Source organism: Panicum virgatum, chromosome 7N (genome assembly GCF_016808335.1).
Source record: "Panicum virgatum strain AP13 chromosome 7N, P.virgatum_v5, whole genome shotgun sequence".
Lineage (NCBI taxonomy): Eukaryota > Viridiplantae > Streptophyta > Magnoliopsida > Poales > Poaceae > Panicum > Panicum virgatum.
The window spans coordinates 10,202,032-10,224,431 of record NC_053151.1 but is presented as its reverse complement, the minus strand read 5'-3'; the positions used below and the strand labels follow the sequence as shown (position 1 = coordinate 10,224,431).

Sequence of the window (22,400 nt, the reverse complement as noted above, 5' to 3'; positions counted from 1 at the left end):
TACTAACATTTGATTCTTAATATCTCGTAGAAAATAATTCTTATAACAACAAAATTATAGTCATATGAAAATATTTTTTTAACATAAATTCAATGATATTATTTTTGTAAGATAAAAATTTTATTATACAAGATTATTAGTAGGTCAAACATTTTAAAATTTGAATCTTGATTTACGTGCGTGTTTTATATGCTGAGACGGAGAGAGTAGTCAGCAGTAGCTTGTGAGCGACCCGACCCAAACTCCCCACACCACCGCCCCGATAGCAAGTTCGCCGGAGGCCGGAGGGAGCACGCGCGCCGCCGCCGCCGCCGCCGCCCATCATGGACGGCTCCCCACCACCGCGCAGAGAAGGCCACGATCCAAGCAACGAGGGGCCCGCTGAACCCAGCCGTGAATCAAGGGAGGCGCCGACGGAGCACCCGCGCAGCCGCTGGTGGCGGCGGCGGCCGCCCCCGGGCTCCCTGAGCAGACGCACCGCCTATCCCAGCCCGCCGATCCTCGTGGGACCTGACCAGTCCCGTGACGACGGCACCGGATCCCCACCGCCGCGCAGAGAAGCACACGATCCAAGCAACGAGGCGTCCGCTGAACCCAGCCGTGAATCGAGGGAGGCGCCGACGGAGCACCGGCGCAGCCGCCGCAGCCAGCGCCGGGAGCTGCTGCGGCGGAGGCAGCCGTCCCCGGGCTCCATGGACGAAGGCGCCGCTGATCCCAGCCCCGCGTCCCACGCGAGCTCCATGGACGCGGGAAGTTTCCCTTTCCTCGAGTTCCAGGATCTGACGACGGGGCTGCGGTTCCCTACAGAGAGTGCCCTCCTGCAGTTCATGAGCGACCGTCTCCTGGGATCTGGAACCAGGTCTGACGAATTCTTCTCCGCTGCACATCCCCCTTTGAGTAAAGATGTGAATTGCAAAAATGCTGATGTGTCTTTAGTTCGCTGTCATGTTGGGATGCAAATTTCAGTGTTCCATTTGTTTCTTGCTCCCAGAAGATTGCAATTTTAGTGGATTGAGGAGGATATTGCTTGCCTGTTTACAAATGATTAGTGTTAAGAAAACCATTTAGGCTCCCTAATTAGCGACCGCACTAATACCATGTTTACACACATTCTGGGCAAGAGAACATCTCTCTGAACCTACTTGCATGCTACATAAAACACCATCTGTGTCTAGCCAGAGGACAATTGATAAGCAAGAAATGAACAATCTTGTACTGCACACAGCAGCAACAAGCTAGTCTGCCTTTTCCATACCCTTCCAGCATTTCGCCGCATGAAGAATGTTCTTTTCAGGGGGCTTAAATGTATCTGATTGAATGTGTTGTAGCTTTAAAAGATCGGAAATTTACAGGACTGCTGTCCAGAATGTCTTTGAGTTGTTTCTTGCTCCTAAGAGATTTCCCTTTTTTTTTCTTATGAGTGGGTTATGGAAGATATTGCTTGCATATTTAAAAATAATCATCTGTTAAGGGAATCATTTTAAGTCTTCTGATGTAGCCACCAAACTGCCTCATTTACATGTCGGCAATACATTCTAGGAAGAGTGTCTCACTTGGCTTGGGAACCAAATTGCATACTATAGCAAACACCGTATGTACCAACCATCTAGCAATTTGGTAACTGAATACGCAAGCAACGAACAGTCTTGACCTGTAGTTATGCTGTCTTTTCAGACTCTTCTAGTATTCTGGGATTGAGTATAAAAAAAGTTCTTTCAGAGGGTCTTAACTGTATGAGGCTTTTGAGGGACCTGGGAACTTTTGATGTGTTCAAGATTTAAGGGCTTGGAATTGCATTGGAGCAGTCCAGCAAATGCTTTTCCATTTTAGCTGTTATAAAATAATTCCAATAAATATACTTTCTTTTCATGGTGAATTGGTGAAATGTACGTCAATATACTGATTCCGACCAACATTTGCAGTCATCCTAGAACCGGAGCCCATGTTCGGCAGAGTCTTCTCTATTCAGATAGGCCCAGGCGGTCTCGAACCAGAAGACCAGCACCGTAAGTGTCATAATTATTGATTACCTTTATTTATTTGTTACTTGACCTGCGATTACCTTTCTCCTAGCTATTCTTTGCAATGACTGACATCCCCTTTTAATATGCTTTAATCAGGGCAGAGGAGTGTACCCGCGAAGAGAGCAGCAGTGACCTTGGTAAGGCAGTTATAGATTTACCAACAATTGAGACGTTGTCATTGAGTGACCCTCCACTCCTGACCCCTCAAACAGAAGCAGATGAAGAGACTGATGATGATTGTGCTTGATACTATATTTTCATTGTTTGTTTATCTATGCTAACATTTAATGTTTTCTATCTATACGTAATGACAAGAAGCCTCCTTAAGCAAAGGAATAAACAAGGAGCACCTTCTTTCTATATGTTATTAGTAAATGTATCTAAGCATCTTTTCGCATTTGCAGGGGTCCTAATGCTGGACAGACTGCTCTCTATTTTAACCGACCAAAAGGTCTGTCAAGATCTATGGTTCTGTCACTAGCTGATTCCCTTTTTATAACTGTATCAAATGATGAGGAGGAACGACCCAAGCCATATCCTGACGAGGAGTACGTACTATATCACTATTTTAATCTACAATGGTATTTTTTGTTGTTTTCTGTCTAAAAGTCTGAAATGCACTGAAATAGCAAGTTGCTAAGGCTCTACAAGTTAGCAGTACACACATGGACGAAACTAGCTGTATCACCACAAAATGTAAAACAATTACTCGATCAGCATTCCAAGCCATAGACATAATGGTATTTTAAAGTACCAATTTAGATGTAATCCAGTGCTGTGCAAAAAATAATTATAGTTCGTAACACCACTATGCACCGTCGTAAGTGGAATACTTGTGAGGGCGCATAAGAAGTCTGTGATGTTGACTGTAAAAGTTTTTTATGTTTATTTATTGTACTCGTGCTTTTGATTGTTCTACTGAAATATATTTACTTGTTCTATGTAGTAGTACCAGTCAATAGATATTTTAGTTTAAATTCCATGACATTTCTTCTAGAGTTGTGTTTTGAAATCTAATATATCTGTTGCTTTTAACAATATTGGTATGTATTTCTTCAGCCCAGAGGAACTGCTGCGTAGGATTAAGGAATACTTAGATGCAAGTCCTTGTATCGACCTCAGTAAACTCAGTGTAGCTTCTGATAGAATTGAGGCCATTGAGGATGTCAATCTCGATTCCCATGCTGCTGAATTGGGTACAGAGCCACCAAGTGTTCTTACTGAACAAACTTCTGTTGCAGCTGAAAGGTAAAGCAGCTCCTAAAATTTTGTTCCTTTTTGCGTCCTGTTTTGTTCCAATTGCTTTCTTGCTGATGTTTAGCATCAATTTGTTGTTCCCCTAAGATTTTTTGTTTTTATTATTAATGATTTTCAAACTCATGGTTTGCCTATATATTGTTTTCTACTCATGTTTTCATTCAGGAATTAAGCTTTCTTGTTACCCTGTATTTGTAACAAACGAAAATTTTGGTTTTCTGTAAGAACTGCTCTATGCTGCATGGCTGGGGTTATATAATAGGTTTTTATATTTTTGTAGTAATATACATCATATTCTCAAATGTTATCAGCCTAGGTTTGCTGTCGATGTCATGGGCTTGGGCCTATGACAGTTTGTTGGTGGAGAGTGCCTCCAGAATGGACGAACACTACAACAGTGAGGAAAAGTGCGCGCCAATCGAAGAGAACAACTCCGAAACGGAAACAAGGCTTCGCCCAGTTAAGCACAACTCACTCTCTGTATTCAATGTCTCCCATCAATGTACAGGGGTTGGGTATTTATAGGTGACGGTTCACCTACCACCCTCCGTTATTACACTGTAATACCCCCTAACAACTATATTCCCGGTATATTCTCGGGGCACAACCGTATTTTTACATCACTTAGTAGATTACATCCAGGCCCCTTTCTGCCCATTGGGCCCATTACAGCCCATCGGGCCCAGGTTCGCACATCATCGTTCGGCGAACATGATTCCTTCGCTGTTTCTGAAGTGCTCGCTCTCCTACGCCTTCCTTTGCTGGTCTTCGACTTTGCAAACGGCGCATTGGCCTTCGCCTCGCTTCGCTTGCCTTCGTCTTCGCCTTTGGCGCCTTGGTCTTCGCCTCTCTTCGCTCGGCTTCGTCTTCGCCTTTGGCGCTTTGATCTTCGCCTCTCTTCGCCCGGCTTCGTCTTTGCCTTTGGCGCTTTGATCTTCGCCTCTTTTCGCCCGGCTTCGTCTTCGCCTTTGTCTCCTTGGTCTTCGCCTCTCTTCGCTCGGCCTGCCGAGCCGGCAGAAGACCTTGTCGTGGCATTCAAGTTGTGCGCGGGCCTTCGGTCGATGGCTGAAGGTGGCGCCCCCAACAGTAGCCCCTCGGAGTCGTTGCCCATCCTTGGAGGGGCGATGACTTCGACTTTTTCTCCCGAAGCGCCACCCTTCGGGCTTCGACCGATCGCTTCGCGGTCCGTCGAGGCCTGAGTTTTCTCAATTTACCTGTTAAGCAACAGACCAGACATCGAGGCGTATTGATTAATGCATTGATGAATTACTTGAAATAAATTTGACTTTTTCCTTCGACATGCCGAACGAGGCGTCCGGTGCGAAATTCCGTCGCTGCCCTTCCATGCGCGCTCACTCCGCGAAAACTCTGGAGGGGCAAAACGGACTCTTCACGTCCCCCCTCCTATATAAGTGAGGTTGCCCGGCAGGGGGCGGTACGCTTCCATTGCCTCCCTGCCGCAAACTCTCTCGCTTCCTCCAGCCTTTGAGTCTCTTTGTCTTCGACTGGCACTGTTTTAGCTCATTTCCTTTCGCTAGCGCCACGGCGAATTCACCTGATCCTGCAATGGCTCCGAAGAAGAGCAAATTCCCGCCTACTACCTTCTTCGGCCAGACGAAGATGACCCTGGCCATGCTGCGAGAAATGGAGAACCAAGGGATACTGACCCCTGGCCTCGGACGGGTTCCCCCAGAGACGGACACCTATGCGAAGCCAAGAGAAGACGAAGTGGTCGTCTTCAAGGACTTATTTCCTGCTGGGCTTCGCTTCCCCCTCAACCCTGCTGTCGTCGACATCTTCGCCCGGTACGGCGTCTTCCTACACCACATGACCCCGAACTCTTTCGCCCGCGTCAACCTTTTCATGTGGTTGTCGAAGACCTGCCGCCTCGCCCCGACCCCGGAGAACTTTGCTCGGGTGATGCGGGTGCACTACCAGCCGAAGAGCATCTCCGTTCGTGGCTCTGACGGTGTCTCATCGGAGATGGAGCCCCAGTACGGGTGCTACACCTTCGCCTTTCAACATACTGCTCCCAGCCCCGTTGGGGCGTCGAAGAATAAGTGGCCGGGGGACTGGTCTTCGTTCTGGTTTTACCACAAGGTGCCCCTCGACCCGGAGATGAAGCGCCACCCTTTGGTTGTTCAGAAGCTGGGAAATTTGGGCGACACCCCGAAGGTTGACGTTGCTCGCATCCCTGCGAACGAAGCCTTCATGACCGTCCTTCGTGAGGTGTCGAAAGTGCTCAGTATGCGTGACATAATAGAAGAGTTCGTCGGATGCGGGTGCTTCCCCCTCAGAGAGGGCTGGACCATTTCCTCCTGGGCTCCTTCGGAGAGGGAAGTTTATGGGCTTCCAATGCCCAACTTTAGCGAAGCCTTCGGACTTCGAAAAGAACGTAAGTTTTTTTTTGCGAGGATAATAAGAACTTTTGTCTTCGTTTTCAGAAATAGATGTAGCGGAGGTGGAGACCCGCGCTGACGAGATGCTTGGACCAGTGTCCGGCAATGAATATGACTTGCTTCTGTCCAAACTTGCCGGCGCGCGAGGCAATCGGGTGTTTTCCTTCTTCGGCATCGAAGCCCCTCAGCGTGCTGCCGAAGCTCTTCTCGCTGTTCAGAAAGCGGGGGGAAAAGCTGGAGTCACCGGTGGCGTCACTGCCACACTTGAGAAGAAAAAACGGAAAAAGGGGGGCTCTGGCCCTGGCGGAGGGAAACGCTCGAAGCTTCTAGATTTCCTGACTTCCTCGCCCCTTCGCAGCGCTAGGGAGTCCAAAGACAATGGGGGAGACGGAAATCCCGTCACCGCTTCTTCGCCTCCCATTGCCGCTCGTCCTATCGCGGCCGTCGCTCCACCGCCGAAGCCCTCACTGGCTTTAGAGTACAGTGCCATGGAGCCAGACAGCGATGACAAACTCGTCCAGGAGATCCAATCTGTCCTGGAGGCCACTGAGCCCCATGCTAAAAACTCTGCCGCAGCCCCTTCGTCTCCGAGTTCATCATCGACGTCTTCGGATTCGTCGTCATTGTCAAGCGGCGAGGACGTGGAGGGGTCCGGTCCTGGTCCCCAGGGACATGCCACTGCCCCCGAGACGGCCCCGATCGTCGCTGTCGGCGAGGGCGGCCGGGTTCCTGCCGCCGGGTCTTCCAGCCGAAGGCCCACCTCGACAGAGAGCAGCGGCTACCACGTAAGCACCTCGGACCCTTTTGAGGTGGCTGCCGCTCTAGGGATGCCGGAGGCGAAGCTGATCGGGGGCAACATCGTCGGCAGTCTTCGGTTTTCGAGCAGCGACCGGGAGAGGGGATTCCTCGCCGAAGCCGGCTCCTCCTTCGGCTTTCCCCTAATGGAGAAACACATGATGTCCACCGTAGTGAGCCAGATTCTTCAAGATGTCGAAGACCTCTCCCTAAAAGCCTTCGTTGCTTCGCGCTGCGCCTCCCGTCAACTCAGGATTGAAAACGAACTAACTTCGCAGTTGGCGAGAATGGAGGAGCGTGTGATTGCCTTGGAAAAGAAAAAAAACTGCTCTTGAGGAGGCACTCGTTGCTGCACGTGCTGAGGCGAAGAACCATGCCGAGGCAGCCGAGGCTGCTCGTCGGGACCCACTTGCTGCGGAGAAGGCCAAGGAAAATGCTGAAAAAACTAAAGCTGAAGCCGAAGAGGCCCGGAGGGTTGCCGAAGCTCAACGTGCCCGTGGGAAAGATGTTATTCAGCGTTGGCGCACCGCTATCAGCTCCTTCGCAGATTTGGTGCAAACTAACATTCACGGATTGCTTGCGAAGTTCGCTATTGACCCTCCGGAGATATCGCAAGAGGAGAACGTCGAAGTGGCGGAGCTCTTCCGCTGGATCCGTGCCTCCTTGGCGATGGCCAGATCTGGCGCGGACTTCAAAATACGAGCTGTCCGCTACGGTTGCGGCACGTACTCTTAGTGCTGCTGTCTGCCGTTTGCTTCCAGCGGAGAGCAGTGCCTCTTCGACGGGCATCGTGAAGGCTCAGCTGCGACTTCTTCGGGACTCGTGTTTTGAATGGCCTTCGCTGGACTCCTTGCGCCCCGAAGTCCTTCCTGCCCTGCCGAAGAATATCGCCAAAAACTTTGCGAAGTACTTCCATGAAAAAGGGCGGCTACTTGATGTTGAGCTGGAGCGCATGAAAGATCAGGTACCACTTCGCGTTTCTCAAAGGTTCACTTTTTGTTACCGTCTTCGCTTATCAACATGCTTAATTTCTCTTAGATTCAAGACAAGGCAGAAATCTTCGCCCGAGGGTTCCTTGGCGAGGTTGAAGCCGGCAACTTGCGCCGCGGCGCTCCCGGTGGCGGCGAAGACGGAGCCCCCGGCCATGGCGAGGGCGAAGATGGCGGGGGGGGGGGGGGGCAAGTAGATGATGCGCCGAAGATCGGCGAGGTGTGATGACTAAAGGCCTAGTGATTTTTGTAGTAGTGTAGTATTGAAAACAAAAGTATCACTGTATCTAACGCCTTCGATGTCTGCGCAGGACCCTACGCGGATCATCGAAGGTATAATTCCTTGGCACTTGAACCGCGGGAATTTTTATGTTTCTGGTTTAACTTGGGAGAAGTTCCGTGCCCGTCACCCTTGGCTTTCATTTGATGAGTTTTGGTCTGACCGAGAACGCGTATATGACTATCGGAACGCCGATACAAAACGTTTCTTCGCGGAATTCCAGCGCAATTCCGAAGAACACGCAAAAGTTCTGTCTGAGCGCCGTCTTCGCCGTGAAATAAAACGTCTTTTGCACACCGATAGGCCTTACAAAAAGCCCATGGGCCTTCTAGAGCCGAAGCCGGAGCCTGTCGAAGACATGTTTGCTCCTCATGAATTCATATATCGTCGCCAAGGGATTTTTGACGAAGGCTCTTCTTAACGATGGGGTGCCCTCGCTTGTAGGGATTGAATTTGAAGCCTTTCTTCGCCGGACAGTCGAAGAAATAATAGATGTTGCGGTCCGCGAAGTCATATCTGACTTGGACTGTCTTATCTTCGACGAAGAAATTTCAGATGTAACTTCATGATTTAGTTTTCGTAAAGTCTTCGACTGAGCGCTTAGGGAAGAAATTTGTATCTTTCTTCGCTTTTGTGCGAAGTGTACACGTGCATTTTCTTCGCTTATTATTGCGAAGTGTAATTTTTCCTGTAACACGAACTGTTCTTTTTTTATATACAAATGAGTATATTTGTACTCCCTGGTTTTATCCTTCGACTGTGCAAACTTGTATTTTGCGAAGTGCCACCCCCTCCTTTTGCACGGGCGGGAGGATGAAAGTCATCGACGCCACAGTCGAGCGTGTGTACGTTTTGCGAAGTGCCACCCCCCTTTTATGTCTTCGTATTTTTGCCTTGGGCTCTTCGCTCGCAAGGACTTTTCTGCCTTAGGCTCTTCGCTCATAAAGACTTTTATGTCTTCGAATTTTTGCCTTTGGCTCTTCGCTCGCAAGGACTTCTCTGCCTTAGGCTTTTCGCTCAAAAGGATTTTTATGTCTTCGAATTTTTGCCTTAGGCTCTTCGCTCGCAAGGACTTCTCTGCCTTAGGTTTTTCGCTCATAAGGACTTTGCTATTTAGTTGGAAGTAAAGCTAAGGGGTGCGAAGCCCCTATCCGGGATTGCGTCCCGTGCTTACTTCTTTCAAGCTTCATCGCTTGTTTTATGCGCCGATGACTCCTCTCTTCGCTTGGCGAAGAGGGATAGACACTTCGGTGCTTTCACCATATTTCTGTTCTTGAGGTTTTTCTTTTCGGGGACCTTGCTTATATTTCACAAGGGGTTACACAGGGTTCCGCCTCGTTAAAAACCTCACACCTCCGACGTTCAGAGTGAACGTGCGAAGGCTTCCCCGGTGAGGAAAAGAGTACGGTCCCTTCGATACATTGTGCGAATTTCTCGCAAACAAAAAATAAAAATTGCGGAAATAAATGCTAAACTGTTGAGCCCCTTCGGTTATTTTCTCCGTGGGCTCTTACATTATTCCTACACATAGTACTTTTGCAGCATATCTTTATTCCATGAGTATGGGTCTTCGATACCTTCCAGTGTGCGAAGTCTGCAGGCTTCTGGTCTCACCATGGAGGCGACAATGAATGGTCCATCCCACTTGCTATGCATTTTTCCTTTCTGTTTGGCCTTCGGGATTCTGCGAAGTACAAAATCCCCTTCTTGAATCTCCTTAGGCTTCACCTTCTTGTTCTTCCATCTTCGAGTCTCTTCTTGGTATTTGCCGAGATTGATTGCTGCTTGCATCTTTGCTGCCTCGATTGTGTCGATTGAAGGCTTCATGTCTTCTTCTATATTGTTCGTCCCTTCGGACGTCCTCCAAGATTTGAGCTTGATTTCTTCGGGCGTGACAGCTTCTTCGCCGTACAAGAGCTTGAACGGAGTAAACTTCGTTGTCCTTGACTCTGTCGTATTGTGTGACCAAATTACCCTTGTTAACTCATCTATCCACTTCCCCTTCGGCAACTCGGTGATATTCTTCTTTAAGCCTGCGAAGATAATGCCGTTGGCCCTTTCCACCACGCCGTTCGATTGCGGGTGATAGACCGAAGCGAAACATAGCTTCGTCCCAAGCTGCGTGGTGAAGTCTCTGAATGTGGTGCAATCAAATTGCTTGCCGTTGTCTACGGTGACTTCTTTTGGTACGCCGAAGCGGCACACAATGTTTTGCCAGAAGAACTTCTGCAAGGCTCCGGCTGTGATATCTCTGAGAGTCTTGGCTTCGACCCACTTCGAGAAATATTCTACTGCGACTGCAGCATACTTGTAGTTTCCTGGCGTTGTGGGCAAAGGCCCTACTATGTCGATGCCCCATCGAGCGAGGGGCCACACCGGAGGCAATAACTGCACTTCGTCTGGTGGAAATTTGCTGTATGGTGCATGCCTTTGGCAATTTGAGCATTTTCGGACCACTTCGTGCGCGTCTGCAACCGCCGAAGGCCAATAGAAACCTTCGTGAAAAGCTTTGCCTACCAATGCCCTTGTTGCAATGTACGAAGAACACATGCCTGTGTGAATGTCTTCGAGCAACTGTCGGCCTTCTTCACAAGAGATGCACTTCGGAGGGGCGCGCAGACACCTCCTCAATATAGGTTTCCGTTGATTTTGTAGTTGCGAGCACGGAGAGCCATTCTCTTTTCTTCCTTGTCATCTTCAGGGATGAAATGCCCTTGCAGATAGGCCATTATGGTTGCCCTCCAGTCTTCGCTGGTTATGGCGTTGATGAATTTTACAGGCTCTTCGGCGCAGTTGACAGAGCTCTGCTTCAATGTTTCAAAGAACACATCTGGTGGCAGAGGATCATGTTGAGCTGCGGCCTTCACCAGTATATCAGCTTTCTTGTTTTGCGATCTTGGGAAGCTCCGTATGCTGAATCCGAGGAAAAACTTCTCCATGCCTCGGACGGCTGCCAGATACTTTGACAGCTCCGGCTTTAGTGATCTATTGGTTTTATTGATGTGTCCGGTGATTAGCTCCGAGTCGGATCTGATAGACAGCCTTCGCGCTCCCAGTGCTCTTGCCTTGCGAAGACCTAGGAGCAGGCCTTCGTATTCTGCAACATTGTTTGTACACCCTTTGAAGTCTAGCCTCGCTGCATATTTCAATTGTGTGCCCGATGGGGCAGTGAGGATTGCCAAAGGCCCTGCCCCATCTCTCTGGTATGCTCCATCACATTCAAGCTGCCATATTGATTCTAACTTCGGTGTCTCTTGCGAAGGCGAAGCTGGAGTCCAGTTTGCAATGAACTCTGCCAAGACCTGTGACTTGATTGCTGTTCTGGGGATGAAGTCAATTATATGCTCTGCTAGTTTTGTAGCCCATTTTCCTATTCTGTCGGAGGCCTCCTTGTTTTCAAACATATCCCGAAGAGGGAACGAAGTTGGAACTTTTATCTTGTGACTTTGGAAGTTGTAGCGAAGTTTTCGCGAAGCCATGACTACTGTGTAAGCCATTTTTTCCATTTCGGAGTAAAGTAGTTTCGAGCCACTCAGGGCTTCGGAGACGAAATAGATGGGGACTTTTAAGTTCGCCTTCGATTAATCTCTCTTCGACGAGAGTTGCACTGACCGCGGCACCCGAAGAGGCGATGTATAGTAAGAGCTCTGTCTTCTCAGAAGGGCTGGTCATGACTGCTAGGTTTTCTATAAATGTTTTCAAGGCTTCAAACGCCAACGCTTGCTCTTCGCCCCATTGCATGTTGCCAGCTCCCTTTAGTGCTTTGAAGAATAGGAGAGACTTTTCTGCCGATCTGGAGATGAATCTGTTCAGCGAAGCCAATCAACCTGTCAATTTTTGAACTCCTTTCTTTGTGGTTGGCGGCTTCATCCGCCTGATTGCCTCGATCTTCTCAGGGTTCGCCTCCATACCCCTTTCTGTGATCATACAACCCAATAGCTTGCCTCTTCGAACACCGAAGACACATTTTTTAGGGTTTAGCTTTAGCCCGTGCCGGCGAAGGTTTGCAAATGTTTCACAAAGATCTTGTATGTGATCTTTTTTCTTGCTCCGAACGACCATGTCATCCACATATGCGGAGATGTTTCTGTCTAGCTGGTCCCCGAGCACCTTCTTGTTCATTCTGTTAAATGTACAGCCTGCGTTGCGGAGGCCTTCTGGCATCCTGATGTAACAGTATGTCCCGAAGGGAGTGGTGAAACTAGTTTTCTCTTCGTCCTCCTTATTCATGAAAATCTGGTGATAGCCGGAGAAACAATCTAACATGCTCAGCATTTCTGAGCCGGCCGCCGCATCGACCAATGTGTCGTTGCGAGGCAAACGGTATTCATGCTTCGGACAAGCCTTATTGAGGTTGGTGAAGTCGATGCACATTCTCCATTTCTCATTCTTCTTCGGTACCATGACCACATTTGCCAGCCACTCTGGGTATTGCACCTCGCGAATGACACCTGCGTCTAGCAACTTCTGTATCTCACCCTGCGTTGCTTTCTTCCTCTCTTCGGACATTGACCTCTGCCCCTGCTTTATCGGTTTTGCCTTCGGGTTGACTGTAAGCGTATGCTCAATGACTTCTCGACTTACTCCTCGCAGGTCGGACGAAGACCATGCGAAGACATCTTGATTGTTTCTCAGGAACTGTATGAGTCTTGCCTCTTCGTGCTCCTCGAGCTCTTTGCCGATGATCACCATACGATCAGGCACATCTTCGCATAACGGTACCTTCTTTGTATGTTCTGCTGGTGAGACCCCTTCGTTTTTATTATCTCTTCGCATGTCTTCGGCAACAAATGTTTTTGTGTCCTCTTCGGACGCCTCAATGGCATGCACAGTCTTGTTGGTGCTGTATGCGTTATCTTCGCACCTGCGCGCTTCTTCTTGATTGCCGTAGACGGTCACGACTCCCCCTGCCGAAGGTATCTTCATGCATAGATACGGCTGATGGATTACAGCTGCAAACTTCACCAGCGTGTTGCGGCCGAAGATGGCATTGTAGGGATAGTTGATGTCCACCACATCGAAGGTTATTGCTTCTGTTCTTTGCGTGACCCCTTCGCCGAACGTGACGTTGAGCTCTATCTTGCCGAGGGCCTCGATTCTCTTGCCTCCGAAGCCAATGAGAGGGTACTGCGATTTCTTCAGGGCTTGCTCTGTGAACCCCATCTTGACGAAGCATTGCCATACCAGAATGTCTGCGGAGCTACCATTGTCGACCAAGATCCTTCCGATATCATTCCCTGCGAAGTGTACTGAATTCTTGCCGATGTTGGCTCTGATGACAAGGGGATCATTGTGAGGGTAGTGTTGCAGTCGAAGATCAGCCTGTGTGAAAGTTATGGGGACATGCGACCACGGAGTTCGGAAGCATTTGCCTTCGCTCACATGAGAGACAGTTCTGAAGTATTCTTTGCGTTGTCTCTTCGTCTCATGAACCGGTTCATTGGATCCTCCAGAAATGGCGTTGATGATGTTAACCATGCTGCCGGATGGTCCGTCGCCTTCTCTTTCCGGTATCTGTCCTGCCTCGATCTTCGGTGGTGGGGGTAGATGCGTGGAGCTCCTTGACCATGTGTTGGCGTACTGCGGAGCGGGTAGCATCGGCATCGACTGGTGCGAAGGTGGTGGCATGGATTGTTGCGAAGGCAATGACATTGGAGGTGTGTATGATGGGTTGTAGTTGTAAACTGGGTATGATACTGGCCAATTTGGTGTTGGGGTCCATGTGGTTTGTGGAAGAGGAACTGGATGCGGTGGTTGCGAAGTGTAATTTACTGGTTTTGCTGATTGTGCATTTTTGCGTTCGAGCTCTGCCTTCGTTTCAATTGCGATTGGGCATTCATTGGTCCAATGACCTTGGTCCTTCCCATGGAAATAGCAAAATGGTGTTTTTTTCCCTTCGGCCCCCCTTTTCTCTTTGGCCTTTCTGGTAGTGGTCTTCGCGATTGTATCTGTCTTCGCGGTTGGACCTGCTATCATGGCTGGTCCTGTCTTCGCGGCTAGATCTATCTACGCGGCTAGATCTGTCTTCGCGTTGGTCTCTGCCGCCCTTGTTCTTGTGGTGCCTGGTTTCACGTGACTCCTCCTCGGAGACAATATTGACAGTTCTTTGCTTTGACTGGTCAGAATTCCATGGCTTCTGGTGCGACCTCTCGCTGTTTCTTGACTTCCTCTTCTCATTCATTTCTTCAAGCTTTTGCCTCTTCGCACGGTCTGATATGCAATATTCTTGCATAATTTCGAACAATTTGGTAACTATCTTCGGCTTTCGCCGGGTTAAGTACTCCCCGCATGGGCCGAGGCTGATCCCATTGACTACTGAGTCGATAATACTCTGGTCAGTGACGTCTGGCCCTCTTGCGCGAAGCTTTATCAAGCTCTGAAGGTACTCCTGTAAAGTCATGCTTCCTTGCTTCAAGTTATGGAAGTCGCAGGATGTGACTTCGTCGGGTCTGACGGCTCGAAAACTTGAGCGCAACTGGGAACGAAGCTGGTTCCATGATAAAATGCTTCCTGGGGGTATGTTTGCATACCATCGCTGAGCCAATCCTCGCAGCGCAAGGACTAGTGCCTTCGCCTTGCACGCTGTGCCTCCTCCAGCTGCCTCTATGGTGGCTTCGTATTTCAGGAGAAACTCTTCGGGGTCAGACTCACCATCAAACTGAGGCAGTATTGCTGGGTTGAGACGATGAGGCCATTGTATCTCTTCCAACTCTTCGGACAATGGCGTTCTTCGCGGGTGGACCCTTCGATAATACCCTTCCTCCTCTGGCTCAGACTGGTCAGAGATCTCTTCGACTGGTATAGTCCTTGTTCGGACCCTTGCGTTTCATGGTGGGTTCGTTGCGACCGCGCTCTTCGACAGTGGCTGCGGCGGCTGTGGTGCCTGCATTTTTTCGAGCATCAGTCGTTGTGCTCTTATCTTCTCTTGTAACGCCTTACAGCGAAGTTCTTCTTCTTGCAGCTTGTTGTACTGCTCTTGCCTTTCTGCTTCAGTCAACATAATTTCCTTCCCCTTCGCCCTCGTGATGATCTGAGGCTCCGTAGATTCTTCCTGAAGAGCTTGTATCTTGGCTCTTTGCGCCTCTTCGAGGCGAGCATCAACCCTTCGCATTGCAGCGATGTCTTCGGCAGAGATGCCAAGGTCCAACAGATCGACTTCGTGTTGGCCTTCTGCGATGTCTTCGATGGTGATGTCTTCGTTGCCGGTTGCGGGCTCTTGTCCTGGGGCGGCTTCGTCTTGCGGAGTTGTCGTTGTCGTGTCTGTCAAAGTGGTAGTAGCGTCTCCCTTCTTCGCCGCCATGTGGTGTGGCGTGGTGTGTCGAACCGACGGGTGGGCGCCAAACTGTTGGTAGAGAGTGCCTCTGGAATGGACGAACACTACAACAGTAAGGAAAAGTGCGCGCCAATCGAAGAGAACAACTCCGAAACGGAAACAAGGCTTCGCCCAGTTAAGCACAACTCACTCTCTGTATTCAATATCTCCCATCAATGTACAGGGGTCGGATATTTATAGGTGACGGTTCACCTACCACCCTCCGTTATTACACTGTAATACCCCCTAACAACTATATTCCCGGTATATTCTCGGGGCACGACCGTATTTTTACATCACTTATTAGATTACATCCAGGCCCCTTTCTGCCCATTGGGCCCATTACAGCCCATCGGGCCCAGGTTCGCACATCATCGTTCTGCGAACATGATCCCTTCGCGGCTTCTGAAGTGCTCGCTCTCCTACGCCTTCCTTTGCTGGTCTTCGACTTTGCAAACGGCGCATTGGCCTTCGCCTCGCTTCGCTTGCCTTCGTCTTCGCCTTTGGCGCCTTGGTCTTCGCCTCTCTTCGCTCGGCTTCATCTTCGCCTTTGGCGCTTTGATCTTCGCCTCTCTTCGCCCGGCTTCGTCTTCGCCTTTGGCGCTTTGATCTTCGCCTCTCTTCGCTCGGCCTGCCGAGCCGGCAGAAGACCTTGTCGTGGCATTCAAGTTGTGCGCGGGCCTTCGGTCGATGGCCGAAGGTGGCGCCCCCAACACAGTTAACCCATATGATATGATCATATGGTGGGATGTAAAAAATTGTCCAATTGCCGCTGCACATTGACACTTTGGTAAATTTGTGGGAGAACCTTGACAATATTCGTTCATGGTATCATTTACCCCTACACCTTAGCATTGTCCACTCTAGTCGTCCATATTTAGCAAGTGTCAAACTTCTAAACAATTGGTATCTTGCCTCCTCTTGAACTTGGTGCATGTAGTGTATTTACAGACTTATTAGTCATACCTCTAGTGCAGGTTTATTCTTTTTTTAATGATCTAGTTACTAATGTCTTCAGCTGAGAATTACACTTATCATGAACTTTTGGAATTAGTTTGATCATACTTTGATTTCCATCTCCACCAAAGAAGAATATCTTATCAAACTAATTGTGAATGCAGGCATGAAGCTTCAACAGCATGGATGAAAGAGGTGATGCTGTGTTTCAAGAAGCTCATTGAGATAAGTCCGGATCTCACGGTACGTGTCGTTTTCTGTAATTTAAAATTTCAAACTGCAAAGCTTTTACAATATATTACTGTTTTGATTTGTTAGCAGGAGCTGGAGGATTACCACCTTCATGAACTTTGCCACCAGTGCTTTAATGTGGAGAGCTATGACAAGGTGTACCATCATTATAACTTCACGGTGAGGATGAAAATGCCAAATTCAGCTGATTGGACTGTGGAGTTGTATTTCGCCGAAGTAAAGGAGATTTTTAGGACAAAACACTATTTATGTTATCCTTTGGACCCAAACGAAAATGGTAATAATTATTGTAAAGTAAATCATGTATTGAAATGTATGTGAATGTACTACAGTGTACTAATACATTTCACTTGACCTTTTCCACTAGGTCAATGTTATACATGCAAAAACCAGGGAGGGGAAGATTTGAGGCACCCTGCCATTGATCTATTTGAAATGGGCTCGCCTGATGCTTCTGCATGCAACTTATGGTATACAGCAGAAGATTGACCAAGATGAAGCTACAATTTATTGAATCAGACAGTCTGGAACTTGTACTGTGTTCTGTTCGTTTGGGTTTCAACTTGGTTCGGTTGTAGAATTAATTCATAGATGATGATCTTAGCTGTAATTATGTACTAAGTACTTAATTTGATATGGATCTTCAGTCCGTATGAAATGGTTTTTCGTGTTTGTACTGTACATGTGGTTTCTGTTTCATGCGAGGAAACGAGACTGGGCGCATGAACTCAACGACAATTCAGTCTTTAGAACCCCTTTTGAGTTGGCAAACGAGATGGTATATCTAACCTTTGGTCTTCGAATCGGATTTTCTGGTCTCGTTCAACTCCTTCACTACTTATAAGGGGGAAAGTATCCAATACTCCCACCTTTGCAATGTTTGCTCACTGTAGCTGTCACAAGTCAAAATTTAGCTTTGTCACAAGTCAAAATTCTCAAATTACGACCAAATTTATATGAAAAAGCATTGACATTAGTAAGGTTCTATTAATTATTCAATCAACCATACAATATATTAATACTTCTTCCATATTAAATTGTAGGTCGTATTGTTTTTTTATAATTTTTACTATGCATCTAGAGAGCCCAACAACTTAGCATAGAGGGAGCACATTTATTTCATAATGTAGAGTATAGACGTTATTTATTTTACTTTTTATTGATAATACACTATAGATATTAATAATTTTGAAAAAAAAATATAGTTAAAGTTTAGAGCAGTTTGATCTCGGACAAAGCAGGAACACAGTTGGCATATCAAAAAAATTGTATATTAATTTTTAATGCACAATTTATTATTTTTCCTATCATTCTAGCTTCTAAGTAATTACCCTATGCAGGTACGCACGACTCTTATCATTCTTCTAAGTACTTAGTACATTCTTCTTAGTGCACAGTTTGATGACACAGCTAGAAAACTTGAAAACTGTCTACTGAGTTATATGGTGATGAAACTGCTCTCACATATGATAAAACCCGATCCCTCTTCTCTCTTCTTGTAAGGACCTTGCCACATCATCAAAATTTCTCATGTAGAATGTTATTTATCGGACATTAAACTTTTTGAAATCTTCCCGAGATTGGGCTTAAAAATTAAAATCTTGGTTAGAAGAAAATATTTAACACTCACAGAAATTTGACCGCTCATCTTATTTAAAAAATATGCAAAATATTACAATTTTTTTGGCATGCTTTATATTAATAAAAGTTCTTCTTAACTGACTTAAATTTGACTATATTTGTACAAATTTTTAATAAGACGAGTGATCAAACTTGAAGTAAAAAAGTCAAATGAAATAGAATTTGAATGGTAGAAGTTTTAGAGTGTTTGTAATTAACATAAGTCATCCATCTAATGAAACTATCGATGGTAGTACCAGATTGTAACATGAAGCACTTACCCAAGCATCCAATGCTTGGTGGGCTCAATAACTAATTTAGTGAGCTCAATAACTAATTTTATTGGACTCACCAAAGCATCTATTTATTGGGCTCACCAGCTTGGTGAGCCTAATAACTAATTTTATTTATTTTCTATTACATTAGTTGGTAAAAAAATATGAGCACAAAATACTACCCAGTGTATTGTACTGGATAGTATGGTAAGGTTGTCCGCACCGGGAATGCTACCCCATATGGTACGCCACGGTCCAGTACCGATTTAGGGGAAACATCCCGCAACGGGAAACGCCACGCCATCCCCAAAGCAAGTGTACGGGCTCCCAACCACCCCCAGCCTCCCGCTCGAGCTCGGATCTGGCTGCCACCGCTGGACCTGAGCTTCCCCTGCTCCCCTCACCGCGCCGCCGCAGGGAGAAGCCGCCAGAAGAAGGGTGCCTGCTCCTCTCGCCGCTGAGAAGCCGCTGCCGACGAGATGGACACTGTGGCCGGCCACCCAGAGAGAGAGGGAAGGAAAGAGGGAGCCGTCAGGGAGAGGGCGGGGCCGGCCGTCGAGGCGGCCCCATCGATGGCCACCCGAGCTCGAGGTCATCGATGGAGCCCCATCCAAGGCAGCCCGAGCTCGAGGTCGTTGAGGGCCGCTTGATCTGCCGTCAGCTCCATTCGCCCGACCGGTGCTGCAGCTCCTGCCCTTCTCCTACCCTCTCAGAGGCGAGGCAGGGAGTCGAGGCCGCTCACGGTCAAGATCCCACGCTGCTGTAACACCCAGCCCACCAAAGCCGCACTGCCCTGCCCTTCCGTGGGGGCGAGCATGCGTACACATAGCACCCTACTTACACTTTCGTCCTCGCTTTGTGTAAAAGGGTTAATCCGAAGGTGCTATGGCTGGTTGAAAGGATCGACACTAGGCCTAGAGGGGTGGTGAATAGGCCTGTATAAAAATTTCCTGAAAATAGACTTAACAAAACTATCAGTCGTCGGAACTTCCGACACAGTGTCGGATCTTCCGGCAGGAAGTTCCGACACTGGGGAGGAACTTCCGACAGGCAGGCGGAACTTCCGACCTGCAGATACGAAATTTAACAACTATAGCCTACACAGGAATTCTAAAAGAATCAAAAGCTTCTAATTACAGTAAGGAAGCAGTATAACGTGAGGTAAAACACAGAAACCTTGTAAACTAGTAGATCGATCCGGATTAGCGCAAGAACGAGCAAGAACAAGGAATAAAGAGTGACACAAGATTTGTTCACCGAAGTTCACTCCACAAAGGAGCTACGTCTCCGTTGAGGTGCTCACTTAGAGCCGGGTCACTCTAACCCCTTGCCTCGTTCAATCAACCACAAAGGTCGGATTGAAATCCACTACGAAGCACTTCACAAAGAAGTGAGTTTACAAACTTCCGGTGCTCACTCACACAAAGTTTGTGAGGCCCCCGGCGACGCCTAACCGTCTAGGAGCAAAGCTCCAAGAGTAATAAATGAATAGAAATCGAAACAAACACGCAATGAAATCAACAATGAGATGAACAAGAGTGGAATGATCTTCAAGTGCTCAATCTCATGTGCTCTCTCAAATCCCTAGCTAAATCTTAGCAAGAATGTGCAAGGAGGGAGTTTGGAGAGTGGGAATGAATGATTTGAAAGTGTTTGTTCACGGGTTAGGTCAGCAGCGAACAAATGCGGGGGTGAGGGGGTATATATACCCAACCCCCAAAAACTAGCCGTTAGGCTGATTTCTGCGACCCTGTCGGATCTTCCGACATGTTCAGAAAGACTTACAGAATTCAAATTTCAACTCCCAGGCTCGGAACTTCCGACAGAGGGTTGGAACATGTAATTGTGAGTCGGAACACTCACAGGGCCCTTGGGAGGATTGACACCGGAACTTCCGACACAGTTAGTCGGAACATGCACTCGGTTCGGAACATTTCACTCGAGCCTGTGGGAACATTGGACCGGAACTTCCGACAGAGGCCGGAAGTTTCGACACAATGTCGGAACATGTATTTGTTCCTCGGATGACTAACAGAGCCGCTGGGAACTTCCATCTCGGAAGTTCCGATGGTGTTTGGAAGTTCCGATAGAGTGTCGGATCTTCCGACACATCCAGAGACAGTGCAAATTAAAAATGTCTTGTGGAGTGCATGTGTGTGTGGAATGTGTTCATCTCAAAACTGAAATCTTGCTAGTTTGTAAGATTACTTACGTCCCTCTTGATAGTACGGTGATTCCTATACTCAATTTCAAAATGTAAAATGAATAAGATCTTCAATAAGCTTGATCACCGTCTCTTTTGAATTGGGGACCTTCTTTTCGTCTTTAGATCTATTGTTGAACGCTTTTCTAATTTATTCCTGCACACATGTTTTAAGACAAGCGTCAAATACCAAATTGTGCTTGTCATTATCACAGAAACTCAATTAGGGGCCTAGATGCACTTTCAATCTCCCCCTTTTTGGTGATTGGTGACAACACACAATTTGGATTCACAAGAGAGGAATAAATTTGAAATATACGTACTCAAAAAGATTTGAGAAGCTCCCCCTAAATATGTGCTTAAACAACAAAGGAGGCCTCAAATGCCTTTAGCGCATATTTTAGATGAGCTCCCCCTAAGACATTGTATTGCATGAGTACAAAAGTGTATATGTGTGTGTGAGATATAACCGTGATGCGTATGACATGGTATATCACTCAAATAAAAGATAGGAACAAATCACCAACCAACCTATTTTCATAAAGTCTTAAACATTTAGCAAAAGGTTCACAAAGCATCACACATAATCGATTACAAATTCAAATGATGCATCCCTAGCTACCATATGAATTTTAAAACAAAGGTCTTCAACACGCATAACATAACACCATTTCAATGTCTTACAAGTTCATCTCAATGAAATTTAAGAATGAGAAAACGATAAGATAGATGGGGGTCTCCGCTTTGGCACCAAGCGCCAAAAAGAGAAGCTACTCGCTATCTTCACCATCATCTCCGCTTCCACTTTCTTCTTCGCTACCACTTTCTTCCTCAATTTCATTGCATTCCTCGGACGCGGTGGCCTCATCATCAACACTTTGTTCATGGCCTCCCAAGTCCTCTTCCACCTCCTCACCATAGCCCTCAAAGTGGCTAAAGCTCAAATCATCCCATGGGTTATAAATGTGTGGAGGTGGTGGAAAGTCTCTAACTTCACGAATGGGAGAGTGAGGAATATCATTCTTGGCAAGCAATTCCTTTTGCCTCTTTTCAATCTTTACCAATTCTTCTTCCATGTATCTCCTATGCTCACGTATCTTAGCTGCATTTTGTTTGCACATGTTGAAACAAGCAAAGACACCTTGAGCAATAAAATCAAACTTGCCATTCTTTTTCTTGTATGTCCCCCTAGAGCTAGAGGGCCCCTTTGAAAGACCATGTGAAGGACCATGGGAAGAAGATGGTGGTGGTGGATGAGAAGTCCTAGGAGCTTGTGCTTGCCGTGCACCTCCGGTCCTTGACCAATGTAAGCCCTAGGAGGATAATTTCCTGGAAATTCACCAAGTGGAGCACGAGATGTAGCTTTTGCTCCAATCTTCAACAATTGCTCAATCTTGCCACGTGGAGAAGAATAAGAGTTGTGTGGCATGTCAGTGAGGATCTCAAGACCAGTCATTTTCTTGATCATATAGAAAATGTAGGGGGCGTAGTGGCATCCACTAGACCCATCATGAGAGCAATGAATGATCTCATTCCATATAAACTCAAAGACCAAGAACTTAGGCATCCCGGGCGTCATCTGAGCAAGCAAGTCCTTAGCCCGGTGAGAAATGTTATCCACATTGCCTCCCTTAGGAGCAATGGTGCCTCTGAACAACTGATTCAAGAACTTGTAGTAGGGTGTGAGTCCAATATTCTTCCCAAAAACAGGCTTGCCACTATCAATATATGCACCATCATACATGAAATGCATCTTGGTGTCTTCTAGCTCACTACACGCATGCAAATCAATTTTTGACTCATCCTTCACATAGCTGCCATTTTCATCTCCGATATTGAACCCAAAGAGCCTAGCAAATGCAACAATAGAAACTGCGTATCTCTTGCCCTCTAGAGTCCAATGCATGACATGGTTGATTGTGTCAACCCAAAGAGTGGTGTAGAACTGAGCCACTACCTCCTCATTCCAATCACATTGGAATGCCATGATATCGGCCAAATCCATCTCAACACATCTAGCATGGATGGCCTCAACAA

At 47.3% G+C, this 22,400-nt stretch overlaps 1 protein-coding gene across 4 annotated transcripts; it reads left to right on the top strand.

The window, feature by feature from the left end:
* The first annotated feature begins 232 nt into the window (after positions 1-232).
* LOC120683126 (serine/arginine repetitive matrix protein 1-like) lies at positions 233-16,946 on the top strand. Of its 4 annotated transcripts, none has more exons than XM_039965151.1 (8): positions 233-859; positions 1,923-2,006; positions 2,121-2,270; positions 2,429-2,572; positions 3,084-3,272; positions 16,178-16,256; positions 16,335-16,424; positions 16,633-16,946. In XM_039965151.1, the coding sequence occupies exons 1-8, from the start codon at positions 324-326 to the stop codon at positions 16,672-16,674; spliced, it is 1,314 nt and encodes a 437-aa protein (XP_039821085.1). In that variant the 5' UTR covers positions 233-323; the 3' UTR covers positions 16,675-16,946. The 4 variants fall into 4 exon arrangements, 3 of the variants coding, with proteins under 3 accessions (XP_039821085.1, XP_039821086.1, XP_039821084.1); XM_039965150.1 differs by having other exon boundaries at positions 243-859; positions 16,335-16,542; XR_005678681.1 differs by lacking the exons at positions 16,335-16,424; positions 16,633-16,946 and adding an exon at positions 3,598-3,740 and having other exon boundaries at positions 234-859.
* Positions 16,947-22,400: the final 5,454 nt, after the last annotated feature.